The sequence below is a fragment of a genome, unplaced genomic scaffold (assembly GCF_019419815.1).
Source record: "Pyrus x bretschneideri cultivar Hongxiangsu unplaced genomic scaffold, Pyrus_bretschneideri_v1 Contig27, whole genome shotgun sequence".
Lineage (NCBI taxonomy): Eukaryota > Viridiplantae > Streptophyta > Magnoliopsida > Rosales > Rosaceae > Pyrus > Pyrus x bretschneideri.
The window spans coordinates 5,114,897-5,136,976 of NW_025999579.1; the positions used below are offsets into that span (position 1 = coordinate 5,114,897).

A 22,080-nucleotide genomic window follows, 5' to 3' on the forward strand; every position below is an offset into this window, starting at 1 on the left:
CGAGAACTCCTTCCTCCTTGATGACCTTTTTCCTTGTCACCATTTCTTTTAGATCCACCACCAGCACGTTGCTTAAAGCTGCCTTTACTTTTGGTGTAGAGCGCTTCCTCCTCACCTTTTAACGAGACCCCTCGCATTTGCTTTGCCAAAGCTTCTTGATCGGCAAGCAAATTCTCGAACTCAACAAGTGATGGTTGGGTCGGCCATCCTTGTACAGCGGCAATGAAGCCTCGATATTCGGGTCTCAATCCATGGATAATTATTCTTTTTATCCTGGATTCTACAATGGCAGCACTAGGATCTAATTCAGAAATTTCACGGCAAATAGACTTTACCTTGTGGAAATACTGCGCAATCGTCATGTCCCTTTAGGCCACTGATAACAACTCATTCTCGAGAAGCTGCAGTCTTGTATCGTTCCTCTTTGAAAAGAGTGTGGCGAAGGTGTCCCATGCTTCTTTTGGTGTCTTGGCCTTCCGTATGTGCTCTAACATGTCATCTTCAATTGTGGTTTTTAAGGCAAACAAGGCCTTTCCTGCCTTGATCTTCCACTTCCTCAAAGCACCGCTGGTGTCTTCTTGTGGCTGCGTAACTTCATTATCGCCGACAACATCCCAAAGATCTTGGCCTTGTAGGTAAGACTCCATACATGTCACCCACATGTTGTAATTTTTGTTGTTCAACTTCTTGATTGCTCCAACAACTTGAAGATCTCCCATCGTGTCGGCAGAGCTTCGATAAGCCGAACAAGATTAACGAATAATCTTGCAAAGTACTAAACTTCTTACGATTCTCAAAAGCTTCAATAGAGACGGTCCCTGATCGTACCGCTCTGATACCAATTGTTGGGGTGAAAAACTTAAAGTACACAACTCTAACACAAGTGTTGGAGAGACAATACAAGTAAACAAATTACTTGTATTACACAAACAAATATTACAACACAAACTATCAAAGACACTCTTGAGAAGCTATGACACTCACTCACTTTCTAGAGACAAACTCTAAAGCACTCACACTCTTACAAGACTATTCTTTCTTCTCACTCTCACTTGCTTGCTTGCTTACAAGCTTGCTTGGTTGATTTGTTGATTTGTTGATTTGTTGATACAAATGGTGTGGATGCCTTCTCCTTTTATAGGCATGGATGGAACCTTGGAGAATAATGGACACACCATGCTAGAGATATCTAGATAATTCCACTAACTTCCTAAGCTAGAATTATCTACACTAATCTTGCATGTTGGTGGAAACCTCACCATTCTTCTAGACTCTTCCACCAACTTAAGAAACAACATTCTAGTCATTTCTACAAAGTACTACTTTAACTTGGATAATCTAGCTAACCAACCTTAGTGAATGTTCTAGAATTCTTTATTCTAGATTTGTGTAGGTCCTTTAATGAGATGGGGTTGATTTCTTTAACACCCCATATTGCCAATTAGTTTTATGATGGAGCCTCAATTTCGTCAAAAACTTCCTTGCAATGCTTTCACATATCAAAGTGGCATTGATGGTTTTGGCGTCCATGGAGTTGTAAGAAAAGCAACAGCGAGCAGCGTCAGTCATCTCATTGGCCAACGAGTACCGTTCATCATCATCAATATCCGATCGCTTAAAACTTCGCTTCAATATTTACATATCGGACTTCAAATGTTCCACGTAAACATCTGCAACCCTGTCGTGTAACAACTTATAATTCGGGTCACGCTCATACCTGTCGATAGCCATCTTGGTCAATTCTTCTAGGGTGGCATCATCATCTTCTTCTTCCTCCCCCCTCCTCTTTTCTCCTTGTAGAAGAAAGTACAAAATCTCGACAGGTCAATAAAACACCCGAACGACACGGCAATAGAAGGATAATTAAGATGACATAGAAACGGATAATTAAGTAAGTCAAAGAAAATATAAGATGACATAGAAACGGATAATTAAGTAAGTCAAAGGAAAAGAATATAGAAACAAGGTAATGAAAATGAAATTTGCGTTGGAATATACAAATGGAGCAATCTATGGCACATCTGCTAGAAAAAGAAAGCCACCTACCCCACAAATTAAGTAGGATTATATAAACACACAAGCACAGAGAATACATACACGAAAACACATTTTCTTTTACCAGGTAGGACAATGATGCTGGTGAATGAAACCACCTCCTTTTTGCAACCTTTGGCCTTCACACTTCTGGCCATTTTCATCATTCTCATATACAGATGATACTCCTCCACCACAACCACCAACAAAACCTCATCACCCCCTTCTCCGCCAAAGCTCCCTATCATTGGAAACTTTCACCAAATAGACTTGTACCCTCATCGCTCACTGCAAACATTATCTCAACGCCATGGCCCTCTCATGCTTCTTCACTTCGGACATGTCCCTGTCCTTATTGTCTCTTCAGCTCAGGAAGCTCGGGAGATCATGGAAACCCATGACCTCACATTTTCTGATCGACCCAAGTCCACCAACTTTGAAAAGCTTCTCTACAACTATAAAGACGTTGCATCTGCTCCTTATGGTGAGTATTGGAGGCAGGTCAAAAGCATATGGGCTACTCCTCATATTACTAATTGGTTTTATGGTGAAACCTCAATTTCATCATGGTATCAGAACAATGATATCAGAACAAGGTTGTCCACGTGTGAAGCCCAATGGCCACACGCGCTCCACGTCATCCAGTTGTTGTCCACATGTAGGCTTGAAAATCCACCACACGTGCAAGGGCGTGTTGAGAGGTGTCCCACATTGGTGAGGGACAAGGTTTGCTATGTGCTTATATGATCTTGGGTTACTTCCCATATTGCCAATTGGTTTTATGATGGAACCTCAATTTCATCAAAAACTTCCTTGTAATGCTTTCACATATCAAAGTGGCATTGATATTGGTTTTATGGTGGGAACCTCAATGTCATCAAAAACTTCCTTGCAATGCTTTCACATATCAAAGTGGCATTGATGGTTTTGGCGTCCATGGAGTTGTAAGAAAAGCAACAGCGAGCAGCGTCAGTCATCTCATTGGCCAACGAGTACCGTTCATCATCATCAATATCCGATCGCTTAAAACTTCGCTTCAATATTTACATATCGGACTTCAAATGTTCCACGTAAACATCTGCAACCCTGTCGTGTAACAACTTGTAATTTGGGTCACGCTCATACCTCTCGATAGCCATCTTGGTCAATTCTTCTAGGGTGGCATCATCATCTTCTTCTTCCTCCCCCCTCCTCTTTTCTCCTTGTAGAAGAAAGTACAAAATCTCGACAGGTCAATAAAACACCCGAACGACACGGCAATAGAAGGGATGTTGCACATTAGGGTCTTCGGGTGACTGTGGTGGAGCCTATAGAGAAATAGATAGTGGCAGACAGAGAAGAGTAGGAGAAGCAGTTCTGTATTATGAATAAATCCCTTGATCATTTGTTCATCATATTGATACAAGATATGTACAAGCCTATAGTTAACTTTGTACAACATAAAAGGTAACTAATAACTCTTGATTATTTACATAAAACAATATGGAGAGAATGGTGGGATCACGTTTTGACAGCAGATGCGGTGGAGAGATTTGTGGTGGATTCAATACTCTTGTCAGAGCCAATACGCTGCCTTGTCAAATGCTTCCGTATAGAACATTTCATCTTGTAGATTACAGATGAGTTTGAGAGTAGTTAGGGGATTGCGCGACCAGGCCAGCGGCAGCAGTTGCTTCAGATAAATACAGGTGGCCTCCACATAAGCAGTGCTGGCTTTCTCCGGCTTGATCACATTGAAAAAGAGATCAACGCAGGGGTTACCGGTACTAAGCAAGCCAGTAATCAAGCCAATTAATGGGATTGGATTTGCGAAATCTTGTCGTGGTTTTTGAATTGTCGAAATTGAAATTGGCTGCGGAGAAAGTGTGTGTGGGTATCTGGAGGTGAAGGATCAACAAGAGTTGTATAACTAGTTGCGACAAATCTTTTTGCGAGTCGTGAAATTTTATTGCCATGCTTTTGGTATGCTCTCACTACCGAGAGTAGTTTAGCCATTTTCAAAGCTTTGGTGATAAAAATATGAATAGGATTCTACTCATATAGCAGCAAAAGTTCATTACTTGATCCTCACGTTACCAGTATATAGCTGTCCTGTAAGGTGCATTAAGAAACCTCCATATATATTGTAGGAGTATTTTTAATTTCTAGGAATTTGTATTGACGGAGAGAATCATCTGAGATGATCTGCAAACTTAAATCAATAAACAGCTTTTCTAATTAAGCATCATACTATATTCGTCATTCGTAACCTCCGATGAATTTTTTATTAATTTTCTGCTCGAAATCATTTGTGTTCAATAAAAAAATTCGGTTCGATGGTTTTTATGAGAAATTTCATTGTTTATGTACTTTTTTTACGAATGTTTTTCATGGCATGTTAGAGTTTTCAAAAAACTTATTATGTAGTACTACATATGTGTTTTGAAAATAGGGGGTTAGTAGTTAAAAAAGAAACAGTTTTCTTATTAATAGTAATAGTATTATAAACTTTGGTCCAGTCACCCTTCATTTTGCGCCCCTTTAGGAGTTAGATACGAGGCATACAATCCCGACATCAGGACACTTCCGCACAAATATCTTCAGTCTTCTCTATGTAGGACCCATTCCTTGGTTCGTACCTTTTTATAATAATTCTTTTGCATTATTCTTAATTAGTTGTATGACATATTTCTTTCTAACTACATATTTTATTTGTATGCATGTTTAAAATGGCTTTGTCACCCTCAAGTGTCGGCCAGCACGTGTTTATCCTAATATTTGGAGATATCGGTATAGGGCGTGTCTATCCGTTGTCCAAATGAAAACAAAAATAAATGCTAATTGCTAAAAAGCTTATATATATATATATATATATATTTTTTTTTTTCAAATTGTTGACGATCACTACATATAATGAGTTAAAACTTTATAGTTCTTGGTCCAAAATAGACCAAGAAGATAAGAATCACATAATCTGCAACTTTGTTCGAATTGTTGTAGCCAATAAAAAATACTACACTACAAAAGCTTAGGTTTTCAAATTGCTATCGAACTAAGTTGCAAAGGGATAGGCAGATACTTATAGTCAACTATGCAAAAGGGGTAGGCACAGATCCGTCTTTACATATTTTCTGTGCTAAGCTTTTGTAGTGCAGTATTCTATTTGGCTGCTACAATTCAATAAAAGCTGCAGATTATGTGAATCTTACCAAGTTTTAACTCATCATACCTAGTGGCCAACAACAATTTGAAAACTTTTGTCTTAAAGATGTCCTATACACCACCTTGTACACTGTTCTTGTTTTTTTTTTTTTTTTTTTTTTTTTTTTTTTTGTTATGGTTATTTCAAAGAAAATATAAGATGACATAGAAACGGATAATTAAGTGAGTCAAAGGAAAAGAATATAGAAACAAGGTAATGAAAATGAAATTTGCGTTGGAATATACAAATGGAGCAATCTATGGCACATCTGCTAGAAAAAGTAAGCCACCTACCCCACAAATTAAGTAGGATTATATAAACACACGAGCACAGAGAATACATACACGAAAACACATTTTCTTTTACCAGGTAGGACAATGATGCTGGTGAATGAAACCACCTCCTTTTTGCAACCTTTGGCCTTCACACTTCTGGCGATTTTCATCATTCTCATATACAGATGGTACTCCTCCACCACAACCACCAACAAAACCTCATCACCCCCTTCTCCGCCAAAGCTCCCTATCATTGGAAACTTTCACCAAATAGACTTGTACCCTCATCGCTCACTGCAAACATTATCTCAACGCCATGGCCCCCTCATGCTTCTTCACTTCGGACATGTCCCTGTCCTTATTGTCTCTTCAGCTCAGGAAGCTCGGGAGATCATGAAAACCCATGACCTCACATTTTCTGATCGACCCAAGTCCACCAACTTTGAAAAGCTTCTCTACAACTATAAAGACGTTGCATCTGCTCCTTATGGTGAGTATTGGAGGCAGGTCAAAAGCATATGTGTCATAAATCTTTTGAGCAACAAAAGGGTTCGCTCTTTTCGTTTCGTCAGAGAAGAGGAAACCAAAACCATGATCAGCAACATAATGAAGTCATCACCATCAGTTTTGAATTTAAGCGAAATGTTTGCGAGGCTTACTAATGATGTTGTATGTAGAGTCGCTCTGGGGAGGAAGTACAGTGGTGAAGGTGGGATGAAGTTTGCGGGACTTTTGGGGGAGTTCAATGAGTTATTGGGAACTACTAACATTGGGGACTATATCCCATGGCTTTCTTGGTTGAGCCGTGTCAACGGTTTGGAAGCCAAGTTCGATAAGGTGGCTAAGATGTTTGATGACTTTTTAGATAAAGTGGTCCAAGAGCATATGGATCAAAGTTCAAAGAGTGGAGATGATGGCCAACAGGATTTTGTCGATGTTTTGCTTGCAATTCAGAAAGAAAACTTGGCAGGTTTTCCTCTTGAGACAGTTAGTATTAAGGCTCTCATCTTGGTAATCATCTCTCTCTATGTCTCTGTGTTTCTGTTGGAATGCTATTAAATAAACTGATTCGTGCATATGTTAGATATTAAACAGCTGAAAATCCAAAACTTCGGTGTTAAATCACATACAGTTACAGTTGAATAGTAAATCAAATCGGATAGGTTATCATTCTTCCCGCTGCTTACCTTCCTTTAAAACTAACACAATTCTTCCTCTATGTAATTATATGTATTTCAAATACTTTAATCAATAATATTAACTGTTGCAGGATATGTTTGCTGCTGGCACTGATACCACATATACAGTCCTGGAGTGGGCAATGACTGAGCTCTTAAGGCATCCTAGGGTAATGAAAATGCTGCAGAATGAGGTACGAGAAATAGTTCGAAAGGGAGAACACATAACTGAAGATGATCTGATTGGAATGCACTACTTGAAGGCGGTGATCAAGGAGACTCTTCGCCTACATCCACCAGTTCCATTACCGCTTAGGATTGCGGTACAAGACGTGGAAATAGGTGGTTACAAAATTAAAGCCAAGACACACGTTATGATCAATGCATGGCAAATTGGAAGAGATCCCAAACTATATGAAAAACCAGAGGAGTTTGAGCCAGAAAGGTTCTTGAATAGTGAGATAGATTATAAAGGGAATGACTTTCAGTTAATTCCATTTGGTGCTGGTAGGAGGGTCTGTCCGGGAATTCAGTTTGCCATGGCTGTCAATGAGATTGCGTTGGCAAATATCGTGTACAAGTTCGACTGGACGTTGCCTGGTGGAGCAAGTGGGGAGGATTTAGACATGACTGAATCTACTGGTATAACCCTACACAGAAAAAATGCTCTCAGAGCTGTTGCTATTCCATTTTCATGTTGAAAGAGGCTATATGGAATAGCAACGGCTAACACGTTCTATATATAAAATAAATAACAGCCGTTGCCATTCCATTTATATATATTTAGGTTTAATTTTTCTTCACCTGGCAAAAAAGGGTTTAATTTTCTTCTTTGAAACTATGATGATGGTGAATGAAACGTCCTCGTTTTCGCAAAACTTGTTTTTTTTTTTTTTTAAAGGAAATATCGACTCTATCAGGGAAATTTTATTGATATCGGAAAAATGGTACACTTAGATAGGGGAATTTAAACACATAACCCCTCATAATACAAGAAAAAACAGATAAATTAAAATACATGAAAAAAATGAAGGACATAAACCTTACTCCTCTAGAAACAAAAACAACGAAGATACAAAGAAAAGAGGGGGATATGAAACCTAACTCCTCTAAAACAGAATAAATAACACCACAAGGCTAAGAAAAGAAAGAAAGAAAAAAGTGAGACAAACTTGTATGCCGAAATGCATCGCATTAATTTGAGAAGAAAAACCCCTCCACAACGCAACCTTTCACCTTTACATTGCTGGCCATTTTCGTGATCCTTATTGGAGCATTTGTGTCTGTTGGAACTGTTTTTCTCTTACATGGAATTGTTTGGATGAAAGGGTCTTTACCCTTTTTTTTTCCCTGTTTCTTTCGGTCCAATACCTAATTTTTCTTAGGTTCGATTCTTGTCAAAGGAAAATTTAAACCACATTATTGCTAACTCATTATGAGGTTAGGCTCACCCCCTTCTCCTTAGTGTGGATAGTATCGTTTGTTAAAATAAAAAAATAAAAAAAATAAGAAGTGCCTCAATAAACCATACACTAGCAAAAAATAAAGAAAACATATAAAAAACGGTTAAATTTAATGATCATTTTATTCAATACAACATAATTTTAGACACCAAATGTGGTCTGAAAATGTTTAAAAGCAAGGTTTAAACACAACCTGTTCGGAAAAAAAGTAGCCTACTTGTAGTTGACGGCTTGGTTCTTTTTTGGGGCATTGTGAGGGCTTTGAAAGTAAAGTTTTTACTATTATAGCCCGAAAATTAAGCATTATGTGCAGCTCCTAATCCATTATCATCCTTTCTAAAAAAAAATGGGAAAGAAAGAGAAAGTCACCTATGCATACAATTCAACCAAAGCTTTATGCGCAGCTCCTAAGTTTTTGTATTGCGGTATTCTAAATGGGCTGCAACAATTCAACCAAAGTTGCTATTGTGTGACTCTTATTTCCTCTTACAGATGGCATATTTAGACGAAGAACGGTAAAGTTTTGGCTCATCATATCGATCCAGTGGTCATCAACAATTTGAAAACTTATCTCTTACAGATGTCCTATACATCGCCTTGTATTCTTTTTCTTATGTTTACTTCAAAGAAAATAAAAGATGACATAGAAACCAATAACTAAGTCAATCAAAGGAAAAGAAAATAGAAGTGAGGCAAGGAAAATGAAATTTGAGTTGGAATATTCAAATTGAGCAATCTGTGGCACATCTGCTAAGGAAAATGAAATTTGCGTTGGAATATACAAATATGGATGTAAGATTTTGTAGTACAGTATTCTAAATTGGCTGCAACAATTCAACCAAAGTTGCTATTACATGACTCTTATTTCCTCTTATGGACAACATATTTTAGATGAAGAACTATAAAGTTTTATCTCATTATATTGAGCCAGTGGTCATCAACAATTTGAACCCTTATGTCTTACTGATGTCCTATACATCGCCTAGTATTATTTTTGTTATGATTATTTCAAAGAGAATAAAAGATGTTTTCAAGATATTTTATTTGAGTCAGATTCCCTCCAGATTGTTGGAGGCTTTGAAGGATCCTTCCCCCAATCTGTCCTTAATTGGTTAGGTTGTCGAGGACATCAAGGCCCTTATCTCCTCAATCATGGAGCTTTATCCACCCACATTCGACGCCAATCCAATGGAGTTGCTCACCGGCTTGCTCGTGTCGGTATTACATCTGGTCATGCTAGTGAATGGTTGGTTTCCCCCTCCAATTGTAATCGTTGATTTACTTGTCGAGGATTCTGTACTGCCTTATTTGGCTTTTGTAACCCTTTGAATTTTATCAATCTACCAGTGTTTCTTTCCAAAAAAAAAAAATGTAAGTCAAATGAAAAGAAAACAGAAGCAAGGTAAGGAAAATGAAATTTGCGTTGGGATAACTATGGCACATCTGCTAAGGAAAGAACACCACCTACCCCCTAAGTAGGTTTATATAAACACACAAATCAGCCACCAGTTCCATTACTAGTGCTCAGGATTGCGGCCCAAGATGTGGAAATAGGTGGTTACAAAATTAAAGTCAAGGTACACGTTATGATCAATGCATGGCAAATTGGAAGAGATCCCAAACTGTATGAAAATCCAGGGGAGTTTGAGCCAGAAAGGTTCTTGAATAGTGAGATAGATTATAAAGAGAATGACTTTCAGTTAATTTCATTTGGTGCTGGTTGGAGGTATGTCCGGGAATTCAATTTGCCATGGCTGTCAATGAGATTGCGTTGGCAAATATCGTGCACAAGTTTGACTCGGCGTTGCCTGGTGGAGCAAGCGGGGAGGATTTAGACATGACTGAATCTACTGGTTTAACCACACAGAAAAGATCCTCTCAGAGCTGTTGCTACTCCATATTTATTTTGAAAGATTAAGGCTATAGCCCATATGCTGTATTGAAACAATTGATCAACTCATTTGTCTAATGCTGCTGCCTTAGATGTACCATTGGAAAAGAAACAGCTGCATTATCATTGTAGACAGCGAAATTTTGGTGAAAATAAATGTTCACCAACACATTAAATTTTGACATGCTAGGACTTATGTGGCATGCATGCATCATTTGTCTCACAAATCGTACACATAACATGTGACTCAATAAAACCAGACGAGTCATTAAGAGGGACACTGTCAATACTTGGCGGCAAGGGATTGTTTGATTTTAATTTAAATAAATCAAATATTAATTGATTGAGCCAAGTCACAAATTAAGCCACAAATCAAGTCTTGATTTGTCCATCAATTAATCAAGTCCACAATCAATGCCAAATACATTCGTAGGCAAGGCTTGGAGAGCCTATCAATAAGAGGCTCCAAGACAAAGAAGGGAGCCAAAAAAATCATTCTCACACTAAGACGTTGAAGCTCCCAAACCCTCAAATTCCCAAACACTTAGAAGATTTAGAAAGCTCTCTGCATTCTTTGCCACACTTGTAAAAAACCACCAAGCATCCATAAGAAATCCAATTTATTACTTTATATACGTGTTCTTGTGTTATTGATCACAGGAAATTCACGTTTACAATCACGTGAATTAATTTAAAGTAAGCAAGATAAGTTTCATAACATAAGCCAAGATAGGGAGACACGTAAGATCGTGACTGTTTGCATGCATGCACCGCTCCAATTTTTGTTGTCTTCTCCCCAAGAAGAGTAAAACTGGCGGACTAGCTGACTTATCTCTTGAAGAAAATAAAATGTTAAATTAGTGTTTGTTTCTTTATCTGACAAGAATCTGCAGGCCTGATCTTGACTATGGTGAAGCAGGAAGATTCCTGTTGATGTTCCCAAGTTTCTTTAAATTGACGTGCTGGAAAAACAGAAAAAAAAACAAAATTGACTCGAGACATGTATGTGGATTCAAATTTGCCATAGCTATTCAAAGAATATAGCAAAAAGTTGTCGGTGATTTTTCGTTTCTTGTGGGTTGAGGTTACGTGTGCGCACGTAGATGATAATGTTATCTTTCAAACTTTACTCGTCCTGCAACTATTGTAAACACTATTCTAAAAATCTCCGTTTAGGTGTTAGGTGGCTAACTACCGTCCCGATTAATACCTAGACGTATGAAAATTAAGAAAGGGTGCATATACCTGTTGAGGCGAGTGCCTAGGCCATCTAGGCACCCGCCTAGCCCGCCCAGATCCGCCTAGGTTGCGACTCATTTAGACATAAAATAGATAACTTCATTTTGCATTTTATTTTTTTAATAAATTGTAAGAGACGTGTTGAATATTTAATTTAACACACATTATATACTTGTTCCCCATGTTTTCATTATGTTCCAATATTTCATAATATAAATGTCATTTTATTTTGTAGTTTATGATAAAGTTATATATATTTTAAGTATAAACCGACATTTATTTACACGAAATATAATGAATCTACTTAAATCCACCTAGTCCGCCTAGACCCCGCTTGGCCGTCTAGGCGCTAGGCGCTAGCCAACCGCTCTACTAGCGCCTAGCGTCTTTTAGAATCTTGACTGTAAATAGGAGATATGCAAATAGTTCGATACTATCCAACCGAACTTTTGAACTATCGGCAGATGTTTGCCGAAGAGGTAGAAAACTCAAAACAAAAACATCACTATTCGGAAATGATTAACCGAATTGGATGGCAACAGTTCAAAGGTGTTCTACCGAACATCAGCGACCTATTCGGCACAAAAAATTTGTCCTGCAACGTAAGGACTTCCATTGGCAGAGGAAGATCGCAATTCTGTATGAGGTCTAAACCAGCAGTCTTCTGAGAAACAGAAATTAGACTTTGATGTAACATTAGAAGGATCACAGTGCAACTGCTCCGCCTATTATGAACGAAGTTACAATTTCTCAACGGTGTAACTATGTACACCTTCAAATAGTTTCTCTGATCAAACAACAGGATTAGTAGACGTTCGATTTTTAGTTTGGAAGGCTGGACGTGTGGAGATGTCGGTGATATTTACTTCGGAGGCCAAAATATGGAGATTTGTAAGATCATGAAAACTGAAACCTACTTACGAGTATCCAAATCTGAAATCCAAGCAAAAATAAAAGTCCTAAGTTTCATAAAATTCGTCGATGTCTAATTTTTCTACAATCTTGTGAAATGAATCCAAGATCTCTGTCACAAGTAATGGAGTTACAAGGCAATGCCAACAAGTTGGAAAACTTTTGATGTTCCTAATGGCTTAGAAATGACTAGTAAATATGCTCGCACATTTCTGCGGGACTTGAATGCATCATTCTTAACTACATGATAAGACACATTTAACTTGAAAAAAAATTCAACATAATCATGAACGAACAAAAGGAATAGATGAGTGAACGGTGTCGGTAAGATAAGCAGCTTGACTTTTATACACATTCAACTAAGTTGATTACAAAAGATGTGGTTGCAAAAAATGCTCTGTTGCCCTGAGAAACAGAAGCAACATGCATTTTACACATATATTGCCCTTGAAGTTAAGATGGTAAAATATATGTCCTACAGGCCACCTAAAAAAAACATAAAAAGTGTTTCGTTCTTGTTTCAGCAGCTAAGTTTTCAAGCACTAATGTTCAAAGTAAAAAAGATGCAGCATAAGACAGAAGAAGAAACAAAAGCAAGATGCAATCCACACATATTTCACACAAAAAAGAGATACCTGAAAACTTTGCGATTCCATTATAATTTCACACAAAAAAGATCAAATTTTGATTCAAACAAAACAATCTCATCTATTACATATCAGACCAACCAAAAAAAAGAATCTATTAACAACCTAACTATAAAAAGAAGCTTTATAACAGCACAATCAATATCATTTCAACCCAACCAAAAAGAAACCGATTGCATGTCATAAGTTTGTAAACACGGAGAAAATGTATCATATTTGATGACTAACCAAAAGCTTATAAATGTCAGGTAAGAACATACTTAAGTTCAAATGCAAGAATGCAAATGAAGACAATTCACTCCATTGTGTTCAGCAAGGAATAAAAAGTGACGAAAATAGTATGATTTAGTAATTCGTACCTTTAACTTGATCTGATGGCAGGGTATTGAATGTTGACTGAACAAAATTTTGCAAGTAATGAGGTTGAGTAAAAACTTTAACCTGAAAAGTTAAACCCACCATTATATGAAGGCAAATAAGGATAATCCAATCGAATAATCACAGCAATCTGAGAAGTGTATTTTAGTTTAGAGAACATGCATGTTCTTTCTAACAACGAAAACATGAGCAAATCTGATAGGGCAGAAACATATAATGGGCAGAAGCATGAGAGTAAAAAAATCCAAACCTCAAGAATATGATTGTATTACAGCAAATATGATTGGGTCGTAGTCGAGGATCAAATGGGGACTTGAGATTTTGGTACTGTGTAGAAGAAAAAGAACACCAATGGAACATTCCTAGAAACTAACCCTCAAACCCATTCAAATCATGAGTTCCTGAGATTTTGGTAAACAAATCAAAGGCACAAAAAGATTTAGACGAAGTAAGGCATTTAATTTAAAATCACAATAAACAGAACCTGAATTACATCATTACAAACACAAATAAAGAAAATGAAATATTCCTCATTTGGTTACAATTTTGTCAAGCTCTGCACCAACAATTAAAAACAGATAAAACAATCAAATAACACCTTAACCTTTATCAGTCATCTCAGGCATTGATTCTAGGAAGATTCTACACCACGCAGCACAGCAAAATGTAATTTGACAAAACAAAAAAATTTATCCAAATTCTACACAAAAATACACTCACCATTATTACCTGAAGCTTGGGTGCTTTCTCTAAAGCATTCTGCTTTTCAATTCCACTTCTTTTGCCTGCCCGAATATCAAAAAATCGAAATTACTTTCTTTCGAAAACTCAGTAATTCACATAATTATGTCTACATTATACCCATTTCTGTAAAAATTTGAAATTATTTACATTTAAATATTACAAAGTATTGTATAAACACTGGGACAAAAACCTGGCAGCAACGAATGCAAAATCATTCACAACATAGACCAGAAAACATTAACTCACACAACATATAAAATCCTAACACACTAGTTCATACAACATTATAATCCACCATTCCATTTGTCAACATAATTCACCTCTCTGACTATCTTCCCCCCTCTCTCACCAAACAAAAATACACATCTTCCTCTTTTGAAAGCTGCAATTATATAATTGAAAACAATATATAATAAAAATAGAAAAGAGTGAACTCAAGATTAATAAAGGCAAACCAAAATTTAAATGTTCATAGACGAATCAGCAATGACAATGCGGAGAATCAAATATCAAAGTTTTTTTTCATTTCCTCTTGTAGCAATAGACAATCACCAAGCATTACACTCTAACTTTCAGTCAAGCTTAAACGGATATCCCATCTTTCCTTGTAACTCATCTTTCTTTTCATGGATATTAGTTTTTGTTTCTACATTTAAACAAAATAGTAGCATGAAAAACTCATTTTGCCAAATTAACAACCATTAACAAATAGCTTCTAGAAAAGGTCAAAGTGAATAAGATCATTTCAACCTATAGCTCTAGAACAATTCATAAAATCTATCCAAATATCAAAATTCCTGCACCATTCTTTGTGATATTGGAACACAAAATTAAGTTGTTTGATTTCAGGCAACCCTACTTCACCTCTATACATGGAAATGGTCCTATTTATGCTGTATCACACGTTAGCAAAACCATATATTAATTGAAAAGATAATCATCAAACCTAGCTAGCTAGTTGAATTATTTGTTACCCACGACCTGTAAATCGGCACGCCATGCCAGAGGGAGAGAAGATGATCATGAGGGCAACTTCAGCATCGTAGAGGGTAGAGAGGTCACAAGCCTTCTTCAAAAGTCCATTTATGCGTTTGCAGAAGGTAACCTCTTAAGTCTCACAAAAAAATAAAACCATCCTATTTTTCACTACATAAACAACAAATCACAAATTTAACACTTGCAATGGTATACGAAACCAACCATAAACGAAAAAGAGAATGTTGAGAAAATAACCCAGATGAAGGCAGCTTTGGAGAGTTTAGAATCCAAGTATGGTATCAACAGCCCAGATATGTTCCATGTAATATCCTTTTATAGATCCCAAAACAAATACAATCAAGTTTCTTGTTATAGCCAAAAGAGAATAATAGTCTGCAACGTAGTGCATCTGAAACATTAAACGAATAATTCGGATAAAATGAAATCACAAAAGAACCCAGAAATTTAAGGGAAAAATCTTTATAACTTAGCATCCCAACTGCTTTGGATCCAAAAACGTTTAGCACAGAGAGTGCACTGCAACTTATCTCAGGTAAAACCCTAAACCTATAAAGGCAGCGCCTGTGATTTTTCTGTACTGAGTTATGATAAATAATAAAATCTAGCTATGAAGTTTCACATGTATGTGTCTCTATGTTACATTCTGCTTCTCGCTACTTCTTTTTTATTGGAATTATGTGTTGGTTGTTGACCGAATAGAAATTTCAATTGGTTAAGCTTTGAGGGCTGGAAATAATATTTTCTGAGCAAGAAAACAGAGGTAAATAAATAAAACTGTCGATCAAGTGCAAGTTGTCTCCTAAGGAATTCTTAATCCAATGTAATTGGCTTCAAAATTCTTGTTTCTGTTCAGATAAATTTTTGGTTATTGTTTCTCTTTTTCAAGCAAGCTTACATCAGTAAAGGAAGCCAGAGATTTTTCCCTTTTACCTTTTACCTTGGGTCAGAGATCCTCAAGCCGTGCGCTCTCCAAACGGTTCCAGAAAACAAAAATCACCTTTTCCTGAAAAAGCACCAATATTCAGACATGTGCACAACTAATGGTTGCACTACTTGAGTTCCCAACCTATAAGGATGCTAACTTCATCATATAGCTCTACAGTTAAACACATTTCTTTCCAAAATTAAATTAAGAAAAAATTCGACATTCACATGCCACAACAATTACACTGTTCCATGAAGTAATCTTACTATCACAGCCAAATTGACACAAAACATGCAACAGTCCTTTCGAAAACAAAATTCAACCCATTAATCATATACTCATTTAACACTCTATAAACAGAATACAGAGTTTCAATAATTTTCCGAAAACAACAAACCCAACAAACAAATATAAAAAATAAAAGTAACTAAGTTCCCAATAGTATAATCCATCAGAAAAATACAAACTTGCGCATGTTTAAGGACCATGAGAAAGAAGCAGGGTTGTTCCAGTAAAATGAATACAAAGACCACAAAAGTAGGAAAATGAAGATGCAAAAAATGCAGAAAACCACCAAATACACATGCAATTTGGATTGTCCAGAACCAAGAATAAGGCATACTTTTCCACATTTGTACAAATTTGGATTAAATCGAAGGCCACCAGAGTGGTAGTAGACATTCAGCATAACGGAGTTCCCAGTTAGGCCAAAGATGTAAACAGATATAAATCAATTCTAGGCGTTCAAAATTATCACATACTGGTGGTACATTGGGATAGCCACTGGGGAAGCAAACATCAAAGAAGAAGAGACCATCATGGTAAGGAGTACCCTCCGCCCCAACAATTACAGCTCTCACACAATCCATTCTTGTCTCATAAGCTCTGACAAATATTGTATTCGTGGATGTCAACGAAAAGGGGGTAAGCACATCTAAGTTTCTATAGTACAAGCACCAATCCAACAACTATATTCCATATATTCTCAACTCCAACTTTCAGTACAAAACCAAATTACTTACAGCGGTCAGCATCATGAAATAGTCAGTGCAAAATATTTGATAAAAATGAATAGGCTAAGTATGTGAAAACTTCACTACAATTAATTCAAAACAGTTATTTAAAAGGAAATTCAAAATAAAAAACGGAAGAACTTGCCTGGCAAATCTTTCTCCCGGATCTTCCACTCTTCCTGAATTCTCTTTGCCACAGACAGAATCGTCGGAGCTTGGCAACTGAATCCGTCGTTCGGAACTGTCGCAGAAGCGACCGAGGATCAGGACCACGTCATCTTCAACCGGCTGCGGGTGAAGCAAGGTTGAGATAAACAACAAAGAACCACAAAGATTTGATCTTTGTTAATTTAGTGAAAACCCCAATTCATATAAAACAACAGTTTCCACCAGAATATTCATTTCAACAGCAAGCACAGAAATTACATATAAAAGAAATTAAAAATTTGAAGAAACAGAGGTAAGAACAACACCAAATCCGGGCCCACCAGGTCCTACGCTGCCACTGCAGTGTAATCTGCTTCTCTGAGACCCATTTGTTCCATAAAATCCGAAGCTTCTGAGCTTCAAGAAACCCACAGCCCCCAGATGGTCCAATCCACAAAAAAATCATAAACCAAACAAAAATTTAAAGAAATCTCATACCTTCCATAAAAATCAAAGCGAAAACCAGAGAAGCTACATTCGTGAGGATAGGAAGAGATTGATACCTTAGCGGATTTTTGGGGTAGCCCAAGTTGACCGACATCAATTAATGGAATCCAGATCGAGCCTTTAACCCATGCCTATAAAACAGGGGAAAGAAGAGGGTAATTCAAGCATAATAACACAGAATACTTCAGAGAAGAAAAAACACATCGAGAAGGGTTTTGTTAGATAGCTGAATCGCATACTCAGCTTCCTTTGGTGTTAAAGCTTTAACCTTTCCTTCCCTAACCTCTACTAACCGGTTAAAACTCCAAATGTAACACATTTTAACATATCCTAATGACTCAATAAAGTTACAAATCCCAAGTTCAAATCCCTCTCCCGTAGTTTAGATTACTTCTGTGCAGACTATCGCTCAAATAGACAATAAAATCAACAAGTCCCAGTAAGTTCAAACTTAGCATATGCAGAACAAAGCATATGCAGAACAAATCATACAACCTCCAAAAACAGAACTAAAAGAATGTTACTTTCTTCTCTCAAATTCCCATTAAGTAGCTCACTTAAACACATTTACATAAAAAATCGTTTTGTTTTTTCGGTCTTCGAATTTCTTAGGAATCGAGCAACATACCAGAGCTTCCCATCTCTTTTTGGCAGCAGCCATATCCCTCATTTGCTTCAACTCGTAATCTTCACTGTCACCCTGCATACGAGTGGCACTCCTCTGCTGATCAACATCAAGAACAAGAACAACCCACATTAGAAAACACTAAAAAGCATTAAAATAGAACAAACCCAATAATTACAACATGAAAAAAGTGGAGAATTTACATACAAAATGGTAACTTCTGTAAGAGGGTGTGAGTTTTAGGGAAGAGGGAGGTGAAATGCTTGAAAAATGTGTTCTTTGACATGGTGGTTTGGTGGCTTTTCGTTTCTGAGAACTTGAGCACAAAATGCTGAGGGTGTTGAGAGAAGGAAATCCCAGAGCTTCCATTGCCAAAGAGCTTTACGAAACTGAGTGAGAAACCGATGAGGAAATTGGAGAAAGTTTTCGGAATTGGGTTTTCAGCTAAAAGTGTCGTTTGTTGCCAGGAAGAGTCCACTGCTGGTGTGAAACGCTGCGTTTGGAGGACAAAATGATGAAATAATTGGATACATGGGATTTTTTTTTTTTTTTTTTTTTTTTTTTGTGAAAAACATGGGATATTTTTTAAGTTTACAAGTATTAATCAAATCACCATTTCAACGGTCAGATAGTTAGTAATATATTAAATACATATATTTAAAAATAATTGTACATGTACGTACGTATTGTAACTAATTTCAATATTTGAGTACACATTGATGATATTGTATTCTTGAAAATTGTTATTGGCATTAAAAAAGAAGGGGAATAAGTGGAATTGAATCCCCACCATACTACATCGATATAATTGTTTTTTGCAACTGCAGTAAAGCATAATTTGTAACCTTATAAATTCAATATTTAGTTAATATTTTTTTATATCAATGGAAATTATTAAATGAGATTACATGCAATTAGGCCATCCTCATTTAGAACATACAAAAAAATTTTGAAATGCAACCATATGATTTACAATGACAATTTAATGAAAATATTGACAGATTTTTTACGAAATGACCAGAATAATGGAAATTATTAAAAGGAAAACTAATAAAAAAAAATGTTTGAAAACTTTGAGTTTTAACGATAAGAACAAAATAAAAGGTAAAGTGAATAGCATTAGGTTTGACTTTTTAGTATAAAAATGTAGTTTTTTGTTAAAGTGAACAATACTGCGGACTTTTCGTTAAAACTTTCATTATTAAATGAGTTTCCATGTAATTAGGCCATCCTCATTTAGAACATACAAATTTTTTTTTGAAATGCAACCATATGATTTACAGTGACAATTTAATGAAGATCTTGATAAAATTTTTATGAAATAACTAGAATGATTTACACTTCTATCAATTTTTATTGTCTAGAACTAAAATGAGAAGTTATGTCAATCTAAAAGATTATTTTAGTTAAAAAGCCTTCATTTTTTTTTTAATTGAAAATGGGATTCATTCAACAAAGAGGGTTTCAAAATGGAAGGATAATAGCAGTGACCTCACTAAAACCTCACCATAAATTAAAGAAAACTTTAACAAAAAAACTCCCAGTATTGTTTAATTTAACGAAAAACCACATTTTTACACTAAAAAGTCAATCCAAGTACTATTCACTTTACCATTTATTTTGTCATTATCATTAAAACTCAAAATTTTCACATCATTTTCATTAGTTTTCCTTAAATTAAACCTCTAAAGAGAAAATCCGGTCAAGGAAATTGCACCACCACCCCCCATACAATCAAAAGAACAAACAATGAGATGGATTAAGCAGCTCCAATATTGTTTAAGGTGGTTTCTGGAGCTTTATGAAATTTACCTCCTCAAATAATATAGGAGCTGCTTAAATTTGAAGATAACTGAATTTGAACACAAGAAATGTTTGTTGGGTACAAGTTACAACACGTTTCTATTTTCCAAATCAAAACCAATAATAAAGGAAGCAGCAGAATTTCAATGTTAATAAACTTATAAGCATCCTCTTAGAGTGCATTTGCACAATTTTTAGCATCTCTGCAGTTATTTCATAGTTTGAAATCGCATTGTGTGAGAGGTTCTGCTATGCAATATCGTATTATGTACCGGTTTCGAATAAGTTAATCGAAACTTGCATAACGTAAATAGAACTGAATATCATCATCTTATACTTTACTCATAAATACACTAGACTAACTCATTATAATCATCGTCGTCATCAAAAATATCATCAACATGCAAACTATGCTCACCGTCACTAACACGTCTTTCATTTTCCTCTTTTTCAATTTGTTGCAAAATATCAGTAGTAGTGTAGTCATTTTCAGTGTAAGGATGGATGTGGTGATTCTCGTCAGCTAAAGGAACATCAAACAAATTTGGTGTGGCATATTTCGCAAAATTGTGCAATCTTGTGTAAAAATTAAATGTTATGTGAGACTATTGTGATATTTTTACGTTATATTACAAAATCTCTTACATAATGTGATATAACGCGCCATATTACCCACTATCGCGCGCCTTTTTAAACTATGATTAATATTACCACTATTTATTGATAATCATGTAAAATTTAGATAATATGAATTAAAAACTAATTAAAATCAAGCCTCCCTCATACCATCCCCTCTAGAAGAAAAAAATAATTAAAATGGATGATGGATGATCGTCTTAGATCAGTCCACTACAGCCAGCTTTTGATATTTTTCTTCAGAGATGGCTGCTTCCATGACATGCTCTGGGCCAATTTCCCCTTCATTCTCCAATAACAACTTGAGCAAATTTTCAGAGAAGCCACTCAACATAGTCATCCCCCGTTGTGTCCAAGGCATCCCTATCTTCTCAGGTTCCGAATCGAAGCAATGATCTGACATAAACCAAATCACTGTGTGGCACCGCATCGCCGTACCCTTTTGCCTCAAACTTCCTCTTTATTTCATTGTAATCATCTTCCCATAAGGAATAAGCTTCATGGCTAAATTGTTGCTTGCTGAACACAAACACCTTCTTGACCATCTGCTCTGGCAGCAAATTGTCATTCACTGCCAGTTCCAAAATCGAGTTAAACGCTTTCTCAATATAAAGTTCGTCTTCTCCAGTGACCTCGAAGTCCATCATCGTCACAAACTCGGACTTGGACTTTAGATCATGGCCTTGTATTGTTTGTAGAGTTGAGTGCCAACTGACCACCTTTCCGTTCCATGGCTCTTGGGTTAATTCAGACACCAAAAGTCCCAAAGCCAGCGAGACCTCAGTTGCCTTTCCCCTTACGAATTTTATGTCATTGTCACATACAGCCAAACAGTTTTTCATCTTGCCTTGTTTTTTCATATCCTCCACCATTGTTTTCCATTGAAGCTCAGCCACTTCCCCAACATTGGGATGATCCGCAAAGGCCAAGATCTGAGGTGGAAGCAAAGCACCGGGTTCAATCTTGGACTTGTCCGCTTTCACCTCCTCCAAATATGTCTCAACCTCGCAGAGCTTTCCTTGCTTTTTGGAGCGTCCACAACTGCCGGCCTTCTGCAGGGGATCCAAAACCTCCTTCCTGAGCCGGTTTTCAAATTTTTCAGCGTATTGAACGTCATCAGTACCTTGATATTCCGGATATGATACTCCGGGAAAAAACTTCCTTGCAATGCTTTCACATATCAAAGTGGCATTGATGGTTTTGGCGTCCATGGAGTTGTAAGAAAGGCAACAGCCAGCAGCATCAGTCATCTCATAGGCCAACGAGTACCGTTCATCATCATCAATATCCGATTGCTTAAAACTTCGCTTCAATATTTCCATATCAGACTTCAAATGTTCCACGTAAACATCTGTAACCCTATCATGTAACAACTTGTAATTCGGGTCACGCCCATACCTCTCAATAGCCATCTTGGTCAATTCTGCTAGGGTGGCATCATCCTCTTCTTCCTCCCCCCTCCTCCTTTCTCCGCCTTGTAGAA

The 22,080-nt window shown here is 36.7% G+C and overlaps 3 protein-coding genes and 1 long non-coding RNA gene across 12 annotated transcripts; 1 reads left to right on the top strand and 3 right to left on the bottom strand.

Annotated features, from left to right (window-relative positions):
* The first annotated feature begins 1,968 nt into the window (after window positions 1-1,968).
* Window positions 1,969-7,448, top strand: LOC125478899 (cytochrome P450 736A117-like). 2 transcript variants are annotated; one of them, XM_048587692.1, is made up of 3 exons: window positions 1,969-2,535; window positions 5,998-6,501; window positions 6,761-7,448. In XM_048587692.1, exons 1-3 carry the CDS (start codon window positions 2,356-2,358, stop codon window positions 7,367-7,369), a joined length of 1,293 nt encoding a protein of 430 aa, XP_048443649.1. In that variant the 5' UTR covers window positions 1,969-2,355; the 3' UTR covers window positions 7,370-7,448. The 2 variants fall into 2 exon arrangements, with proteins under 2 accessions (XP_048443649.1, XP_048443650.1); XM_048587693.1 differs by lacking the exon at window positions 1,969-2,535 and having other exon boundaries at window positions 5,533-6,501.
* Window positions 7,449-12,067: 4,619 nt separating this feature from the next.
* LOC103965140 lies at window positions 12,068-16,756 on the bottom strand. Of its 6 annotated transcripts, none has more exons than XR_007259670.1 (8): window positions 16,628-16,756; window positions 15,872-15,944; window positions 15,176-15,329; window positions 14,924-15,088; window positions 13,919-13,983; window positions 13,449-13,599; window positions 13,180-13,261; window positions 12,068-12,194 (listed from the first exon to the last, which is right to left on the bottom strand). It is a non-coding gene; the product is annotated as an uncharacterized LOC103965140 (long non-coding RNA). The 6 variants fall into 6 exon arrangements; XR_007259669.1 differs by lacking the exon at window positions 12,068-12,194 and adding an exon at window positions 12,223-12,578; XR_007259668.1 differs by lacking the exon at window positions 12,068-12,194 and having other exon boundaries at window positions 12,215-13,261.
* A 269-nt stretch (window positions 16,757-17,025) lies between these two features.
* On the bottom strand, window positions 17,026-18,546 carry LOC125478900 (rhodanese-like domain-containing protein 11, chloroplastic). 3 transcript variants are annotated; one of them, XM_048587695.1, is made up of 5 exons: window positions 18,366-18,545; window positions 18,162-18,257; window positions 17,590-17,664; window positions 17,353-17,443; window positions 17,026-17,167 (listed from the first exon to the last, which is right to left on the bottom strand). In XM_048587695.1, exons 1-5 carry the CDS (start codon window positions 18,525-18,527, stop codon window positions 17,160-17,162), a joined length of 432 nt encoding a protein of 143 aa, XP_048443652.1. In that variant the 5' UTR covers window positions 18,528-18,545; the 3' UTR covers window positions 17,026-17,159. The 3 variants fall into 3 exon arrangements, 1 of the variants encoding a protein (XP_048443652.1); XR_007259665.1 differs by having other exon boundaries at window positions 17,353-17,664; window positions 18,162-18,254; window positions 18,366-18,546; XR_007259664.1 differs by having other exon boundaries at window positions 17,353-17,664.
* Window positions 18,547-20,968: 2,422 nt separating this feature from the next.
* Window positions 20,969-22,009, bottom strand: LOC125478998. Its single transcript, XM_048587946.1, has one exon. The coding sequence runs from the start codon at window positions 22,007-22,009 to the stop codon at window positions 20,969-20,971; it is 1,041 nt and encodes a 346-aa protein (XP_048443903.1).
* Window positions 22,010-22,080: the final 71 nt, after the last annotated feature.